The sequence below is a fragment of the Chrysochloris asiatica genome, unplaced genomic scaffold (assembly GCF_000296735.1).
Source record: "Chrysochloris asiatica unplaced genomic scaffold, ChrAsi1.0 scaffold00071, whole genome shotgun sequence".
Classification (NCBI taxonomy): Eukaryota; Metazoa; Chordata; class Mammalia; order Afrosoricida; family Chrysochloridae; genus Chrysochloris; species Chrysochloris asiatica.
Window position 1 is genome coordinate 8,057,150 of NW_006408589.1, and position 9,100 is coordinate 8,066,249.

General features: G+C 35.5%; 1 protein-coding gene across 1 annotated transcript in view; it reads right to left on the reverse strand.

Annotated features, from left to right (window-relative positions):
- Window positions 1-9,100, reverse strand: part of RANBP17 (RAN binding protein 17) — a 520,934-nt gene that overhangs the window by 433,639 nt on the left and 78,195 nt on the right. Inside the window, exons 8-11 of the mRNA XM_006864848.1 lie at window positions 8,419-8,492; window positions 5,355-5,474; window positions 3,138-3,284; window positions 1,979-2,151 (exon numbers count right to left, since the gene is read on the reverse strand). Of these exons, the coding sequence (XP_006864910.1) occupies window positions 1,979-2,151; window positions 3,138-3,284; window positions 5,355-5,474; window positions 8,419-8,492 (514 nt within the window). The remainder of the gene's footprint in view (window positions 1-1,978; window positions 2,152-3,137; window positions 3,285-5,354; window positions 5,475-8,418; window positions 8,493-9,100) is intronic.

The following is a 9,100-nucleotide window of genomic DNA, read 5'->3' on the forward strand; positions in this document are numbered from 1 at the left end:
TTCGGGACTAAGTAATGGTAATTGGCTTCCATAAAAATTATTGTTCTTGTTTAGTGCTGTCGAGTCGGTTCTCATTCATGGCAACTCTGTATAGGGTTTCCGAGGAGCAGCTGGTGAGCTTGTGGTTCAAACTGACCTTGTGGTCCAGTGCTTTATCCCACAGCACCACACTAGGACTTCATAAAGATTACAGTCTTCAAAACCCTAGGGGGCAGTCCTACCCCATGGGGTTATTTTAAGTTGGAATAGATTCGACGGCAATGGGTTTTTTGGTATATTCGAAGATAATATGATTACCTACATGGAATACGTCAAAGAATCCACAAAAAAGCTACTAGAACTAACAGATGAGTTTACCAAGGTCACAGAACAAGTTCAACAAACAATTTTATTGTATTTCTACAAACTTTTAATGAAACTGAAATTTTAAAAAATGGTATTATACAAAGGCATCAGGAAACATAAAATACAAACGCCAGTGATGTTGAAATTGAAGAATTCTACCAAGTTCTTTCTGGTAGGGTGCTGTGGGTTGGCTTGAACTGCAAGGCCAGCTGTTCAAATTTACCCGCCGCTCCTCAGAAACTCTATACAGGTTCACTATGAGTCGGAACTGACTCAATGGCACTAAACAACAAATATGTATAAAATGGACTCCTAGTGCAGCACTGTAGGATGGATCAGCACTGGAATGCAAACCACAAGATAAGAGATTCAAACTCACAAGCCACTCCTCAAAAACCCAATACAGGGTTGCTATGAGTTAGGACTGACTCAAAGGCACTTAACAACAGCAACAATTACAAACGTATAAAAGATCTGAATGCTGATAACCATAAAACATTGATGAAAAAAATCATTAAAATGGTCTAAATAAATTAAAAGATGTTCATGAGTTGACAGAATCAACCCTACTGAGAATGTCAATTATTGAAATTAATAGATTCATCAAAATAATTTTTTTTTTTTTTTTAAAGAAACTGACAAGCTGGTTCTAAAATTTTCATAGGAAAGCAAAGGAACCTGAGTAGCCAAAATCATTTTGGAAATGGGAAACTAATATCAAGAATTCATATTATATGATTTTTAAGCTTATTCTATAACAAGCTGCAGTAAGCATGGAAGGAGTCCTACCGTGTCACTGTTGGATAAGCACTGGACCAAAAGATCATCTGAACTTCAAAGTCAGTGGTTCAGACTCAACAGTCACTACTCAGAAACCCAATACATGGTCACTCTGAGTCAGAACCGATTCAACAGCACTTAATACAACATGAAAGGGTATTGTAGGATAAACACTGGACTACTAACCGTAAGGTTGGCAGTTAAAACCACTAGTCACTCTGTGGGAGAAAGATGAGGCTTTCTACTGTAAAGATTTACAGCTTCAAATACCCTATAAAGGTTTGGTGTGAGTCACAATCGATTTGATGGTAGTGGCTTTGTTTTGGGTTTGGTTCACACAAAAACCCATACAGGGATGTTTACACTAGGTGTATTCATAAGTGCAAAAAACTGAAGCAATCCAAATGTCCACCAATTAGATGCATGGATAAACAAACAATGAAGTATTCATACAATGGAATACTACTCAGCAATGAAAAGGGGGAAAATAGCGATATACAGGCAGGAATTTCAAATAAATAATAAATGAAGACAAACCAGACGAAATGGCTACGTCATATGATTTCATTTATATGCTATTCCTGAACAGCTAAAAACTATAGAGACAAAAACTTACCAGTAATTGATCAAGAGCTGAAAAGGAGAGAAATTCAAAAAGAACTTTTTTGAGCTGACAGGACTATTTTATATCTTGATTGTAATGTTATTTGTACAATGAGAGACCCTTGTCAAGACAACTCACAGAACTGTATACTAGGGGTGAATTTTACAGTTAAGTAAATTATACCTCAATTTAAAAAAACTTATAAAATGCAAAAGATGAAATAAAAACATAAAATTTCGTTTTCAGTACCTTACAACTATGGCAACAGATTCCAACCGAGAAGTGATAAAGGCCTTTGTGATTTCTGGTGCGTAAGTATCTAATAGATGGGGTTCAGTCGATTTCACAAAAGGAACTGATGCTACCATTCTTTGCCACAGAGTTAATAAATAATGAACACTGTTGGGGGCAAATTCCCAGTGCTGCAAAGAAACAAAACAAAAGTTACTGAACATGACATTGTGTCTTCCTAGAATAAGAACTACAGAGGTATGATTATACATGCATTTAAAAATTAACTGTCCTTTAGTTTATACAAGTAATGAACACTTAACATAGCACATTTTGTACATGCAAAAAAAGAAAGAAAGAAACAGTCTCTCATTGTTCCTCCACTCAGAAATTATCGCTGTGAAAATGTTAGTGTATTTCCTTGCAATTATCTTCTTTACGCACACATTTTTCAGAGTTAACATAGTGAAGAAAATACGGTTTTACTACCTGTCCTTCAGGCTCATAAAATAATTCCTGGTATGTCACTGTAGGATAAGCAATGGACCACAAGGTTGGTTGGAACCACACCATTTGAACCACAAGGTCAGCGGTTCAAATTCACCAGGCACTCCTTGGAAACCCTATACAGGGTCACTGTATGTCGGAACTGACTCAATCGCACTTAATAACAACAACAAATACGCAGGGACTTCAAAAAGTTTGTGGGAAAATGGAATTGAAAGATAATGGAAATTTTCCATGAACTTTTTGAAGCCCTCTTACACAATCTTAAAATTCTTCTATTTCTTCACATAGATGTATTACAGTTTCTTAGTAACTCTTCAATGATGATTTTACTGGTTCTTAAGTATTTTTTATGATAAATACTGCAGTGAACTTTCTAACCTAAAATTTTTCAGTGACAACTTTTGCCAAGTACCCAAAAATTAACAGACATTTAAAGACAACAACAAAAAACACCTCCCACCAACAAACACCACCAAGAAATTGTCTCAAAAATGTCTAGTTTATTATCAACTCCCAGTGTGGTGCTTTAGGATTACCAATGGACTGCTAACTATGAGGTCGACAGTTCAAACCCTCCAGTTTCTCTTTGCAAACCCTATACAGGGTCACTATGAGTTGGAACCAACTTGATGATGCTTAAGAATAATAACAGCATATTTTTACTTACCTGGAGACTAGCAATTGTAAAATCAGCTATCAATCTGATAACTTCAGGATACTCCTTCACCATAACTAATTCTCCCAGCTGATAATTTGTCTTCAAACGAGCCAAAAATCGACAAAATTCATGATAATTACCTGAATCAGACAAACCCTAAGTGATACAAAAAGAAAGACTTTAAAACATACTTAGTAGCATACCAAGCTACCAACCTATTATTATACCATGAAGAAAATTCTCAGTGTGTTTCATGAAATCTTTTCGTTTTCTTAGGTACTTATAGTAATTTGTGCCACTGGCTAGATAACGGGAATAAAAGGGGGAAGGGAGGGATGCCTGCCTGATTTAATGTTGTCGTCAAGGATTAGTAATAGGGGCTTTTAAGGAAACTGCACCATAATGACTGAATTATAATGTTTGGGGATGTTTTACACCAAAAAACATGTGCATAAGTGTTTTTTAAAATGTGTGCATTATAGTTTAAAAAGAAGTCAACAGATGACTTGTAAGATGAGAAATACAAATGTGCACTTGAAACCTTGGGAAAGAATAGTATTGACTAGACTTAAGAAGTGTGTAAGGATCTCTGGTAGCGTAGTGGTTACGAATAGGGCTGTGAACCGCAAGGTCAGCAGTTCGAAACTACCATCGGTTCCAGGGGAGAAAGATGAGGCGTTCTGTTCCCATAAAGATTTACAGCCTCAGCAACCCTGTGCAGGGTCACTGTGAGTCGGAACTGACTCCACGGTACTTAACAACAAAAACAAGTAGTGTGCATGCATATACACACAAATAGAAATTTATTTTAATTCAGCAAATATTTGTTCGGAGTCTATAGTCACTGTGCCCTTAGCTCTAAGTAAATTCCCCAGCTCTAAGTAAAAAGTCATTCAAACGACAGAGAACACAAAGTTTAAAAACAGAATCTCTAAGACATAGAGGTAACTTCTGGAAAAAAGAAAGATCTTAGGTTAAAGAAACATCAAGAAAGGAATTCCTAGTTGTTTGTGAGCTCCTAGAAAACACAGCAAGTGTTATTATTTTGAGCACTTTGCAATAAGCACTGTATCTGGAATGAAGCAGAATTCAAAAACTATCTGAATTACTCTGACAGGATTTCTAAGAAATATCATTCATATGAAATCCATGAGAGCATATAAAATAGTACCTGATTATAAAAGGCAAATTGCAGAAAGGTATTTTACATTCATAGGTCTTCTGATACATGTTTACAAAGCTAAAGTAATTAATACAATAGCCAAACTAACTTTATCACTAAATATTAACATGAAAATGTTGCAAAATCATTAAGACAATTATGTGGCACTTCATATTATCTCCTTGAATTGGTTGATGACAGTGAATTAAACAACTAAACATTTTAAAGTACATTGGTAAAATCCCAGTTATCCCAAAACAGGTATAGTTCACATCTATGCTAACAACGAAAAGTTAAAATGCACACCACATTAAATACTCCACAAAATAACTTACAATATACCCAACTCTTTTTTAGAACAAGCACATTTTCTTTTTGTAAAAGCTATTAAATGTCTCCCCAAAGGCTATTAACAATGTATTGACTTAGATAAACTTCCTTAATCATCATTTAACCTTGACAATCTGTACTGTAATTATAGATATTTTAAACCAAAAATAAGCAGAAAGTGATAGAAAATTTTTGATCTAAGCACCCGAAACTGCTTTGCAATTCTTTGAGATGAATTATTACCATAGAAGGCTCTGTTCTTAATGTAGAGAGTACATTTTTAAATCTACAAATTCTTATTTGTCCACAAGAGGGCAAAAAAGACATTATTTCATAATTTAAAGCCACTTCTTCCAATATTCACATTCCGATTTGTATTTTTCTAGTTTTGTAGTTCTGAAGGTGACTATAAGTTAATTAATCACTTTAGTGCAAGCAAAGAAATTCAGAACAATGGTAAAAGGCAAGGAAGCAATAAGATTTATCAACTCTATGTATACTCATTTAAAAGAACTGAAAAAGTAAAAAGAGAGGGAACACATAAGTCTGTCAGGTAAACATCCATTTTCTAAAAACTACTCCAAAACTGCTACAAATGAGACCTAAGTAGATGAATATGATACTTTTTATTTTCTTGATGAATCAAAGTATATTCATACTGAGTTTATGCACAACTGGACAAGAAAAACTGTATTTCTATATGCTGCGTATTAATTAAATTACTTCATAAATACCTGAGGGTTTTCAAGTATCCTTTTTACTCCCTTAATTAAATTACCAAGATACTTGGCTCGTTCAGGACTGCTAAATAAGGACCTTCTTGTAGAAGCAAACTGAACTAAACATGAAAGCGCCTAAAAATAACAACAAAATTATTTCAGTTTTAAAAGCATCAAACATTAAAATTGTTTAAAATTATTTTTTCACGTTTTATTCTGAGTTGAGTGAACATTTACAGCCAAGATCATCACTTTTACATTCAACAAATCAAACACTTTGTTTCATCTCAATGATTGCAATCCCTTCCATGCAACAATAGTTATGCACTTCCTCCATGAAGTTTCTATTTCCATTCCACCCACCTTCCCATTGCTTCTCAACTTTGTCCTTAGGTAAATGTGGCCCTTTTGAGCTTCAGTGATCTACCACTCCATGGTGAGCATGCCTTACTAGTGCCATTGTGCCCCCTATCCACCAATCTACAAACATTTTAAAATCCAAAAATAATGAAAGCTAAATATTCTCAATCACCACCAACAACTGTTTGACCCCACCAATAAAATTCCTATTTGTATGTACTCCATTTCTAATGTTTTTTCATGTATCAAATCTGCCACAGCAGTACCAGGACAAATGTAATTTCAAAAGGCTTTCCAATTGATCCTGATGCCTAGCTCTGTTTGAGAACAATTGAACAAGGTATTCTACCAAAAAGAAATCACAATTTTGTGGTGGAATGTTGGTTACACACTGCACATAATGCACTGTGATATCCTGCTTGGGGTAGGGAGGTGAATCCTGGAACTTTACTTAATCCAGCCTGTCCCAAATTTATTCGGTGGAATAGTTTACTCACATCATAAGGCACAATTTAGAAAATGCTGTTAAAAGGATTGGTGTTGTTGTTAAGTGCCGACAAGTCGGCACGTACCCATAGCGACCCTGTACAGGGTTTCCAAGGAGCAGCTGGTGAATTTGAACCACCAATCTTGCAGTTCAAACAACTTTGCAGTCTGGCATATTAACCCACAGCACCACATCAGGACTCCTGTTAAAAGGATTTTATTATCCTAAAAATTCCTAGAGTTTCTCAATTGCCTTCCCAATCTTTGCCCAGATCAGCTCTGTACTTGGGTTCTTAATTCAGCTGCTGGTACTTATTGAAGTGGGAGGGTCTGATCACTGATCACTGACTGAATGAGAAACCTACAAATTAGCAACTTTCTGTCCAAATTGGCACCGTATTGGGTCCACGTGTTTATTTGTCCACCTTTTTTTTTTTTTTTTTTAAATTACTATGAGCTCTCAATATTTAGACATTTAGTTTCACTCATGAAAAATGTTTGGCTCTCTTGGCAAGTAGGAAAATAGGGACAAAAATCAGAGCATGCCCTTTCCATATTTTCTCCAGTTTGCCACTATCAGTTGGAATCAACTCAATTCCTGTGATAAGCAATTCTGATGTGCAGAAGTTTTGGGAACCCCTTGTTGTTGTTAAGTACCACTGATTTGGTTCCAACTCATAATGACTCTAAGTAGGGTTTCCAAGGTGTGGCTGATGGGTTTAAATTGCCAACCATAATGGTGACCAGTTCATTACTCATCCTACAGCACCACGAGGACTCTAGGATGGAAAACCCCAAGTTTATTAAAAATAGATAGGACTGGGCCAAAAAGACTTGGATTTGAATCTCAGCTCCAATATTTATTTTGCACTGAGCCATTCTGGGTTTGTTTCCTCTTCTTTATAGTGAGGATAAGAATACTTACCTTGCAGGGCCATTCTGAAGATTAAATAAGCACCAAACAATAGGGCCTACCCAATAAATGCCACTTTCTCTAAAAGTAGGTGTTTCACACTTTATATTTTTAGCATTGGTATCTTTTTTGTTTCATCCAGAAATAAAACTATACATGAAACTGTAGTTTTTAAACAACTAAAATCCAGACTGTACATGTTAAAAGACAGATTAACACTCTACTGTGCAACCTGGAACATACGCACCCTTATGAAACACAGTTTGGAAACCATCTACTTAAAATCTTAGATTCAAAAGGAGATGGTTTTTGTTTTGTTTTTTTTAAAAAGGGGTATTTCTGTGAAGATGCTCCACCATTCTAGCTGACAGCATATCTAAACACATACACTGATGTGTACCTTAAATCAGGAACTTTCAATAGAAATATTATAGTTTCCTAACTTGTGTAGGAGTCCTGGTGTGGTGTTGTTGGTTAATGCACTAGACTGCAAAGTCCACTTGAACCGCAAGGCTGGCAGTTCAACCTCAACAGCTGTTCCTCAGAAACCCTACACAGGATTTTTATGGGTCGGAACCTGACTCTATGGCACTCAACAACAACAACAATTTGTGTGCCTAGGTATTAAACTGACAATTTTTATTTTTAAAATGTTGTGTGCTCTTTATTTTAGATTCCAAAAAGCTAAGTCCTATGGTCTCAAAGTTCTATATAACCATAATTCCAAGTACTTTTTGAACATGATTTTGATTCAAAAAGAAAATGAGCTGCTCTGTTCTTACAGAATCATAATGTGATGAGCACACAGTCAAATGAGCAGATCCGTGGTACTTCTCATTCAGAAAGATCTGGTGGGGGCTGTCTGTCAAGTTTAAGATCTAGAATAAGGTTGGTTGAAGCAAGAATTACATAGAAAGGGAAGGGAAGGTGCAGGTGGATGGTAGACACTAGACTGAGGCCCAGAGGAAGGATGCAGACTCAGTAGGAAGGAAGATATACTTAGAGACTGGTAGGTTTTTCTGGCTCTGGGAACGGGCTACATCACAAGTTGTTGGTTTTGGGCTCGGCTGTCAAATAGAATGGATTATTTACTATAAATATAATCCGAAAAAAGAGTTTAAACAATATATGTACCAGGAAATAAGATTTAAGAATTTTTAATAAATTGAAATTTTAAGATATTTTTGTGAGAGATGATCACTAAACATGGGAAAACAATCAAGTATGTATATAATTGGTTTTTTTTTTAATAAGAATATGCTACTTCTTACTTCAATGATACAGGTACTTTTAATGAAGTACTGAATAATGTTTACTTACTAACTGAGACAGTAGTGGTGGAAATGAATGATACAAATTGAAGAAAAGATCCAATGTTTCAGGTTCCAGGAAAACTGCAAAAGAAAAATCATTACTTGTAATCCACAGGGTATCTTTTGCTGCATTGATCATACACAGTAAGACCCGATCACTCAAAGAGAGAACTCCCAGACCTCAATATGGAATCTCTCTCTTCAATTAGGGAAATTAAAAATTCTCTATATTTTCTTTTAAAAGATTAAATAATACAGAGATACAAATTAACTAGCTAAAGTGTTCTGCATTTCTATGCAGTATCTGTAGTTCTGACTGGGGGAATCATCTATTTTCGCTTGTGTCAAAGAAATATAAACACCGTTTAAGTATTAAACAATACCAGAAGTAAGGAGTACTGAGAAGCCTACAGTTAAAAGTAGCAGACCCTATCCCATTCACCTCCTTTCAACTATTTTAGCTATACTTATGTCCATGTTTCCAACTAATATGCTGCACAATGATTCTTGATTTGGCCATTCTATTGCAGACATCAACTGAATTCGTAATACAATATGTGATATAAAACTTTAGTTCCCAAGGCGGGGCTTGATGGCAGCTAGGATAGAGATGCAGTGAGGTTCGCAATCAGCAACACATTTTGTCAGTTTTGCTTTGTTCCGATTTTTTTTTTTTTTTTTTGGTATCT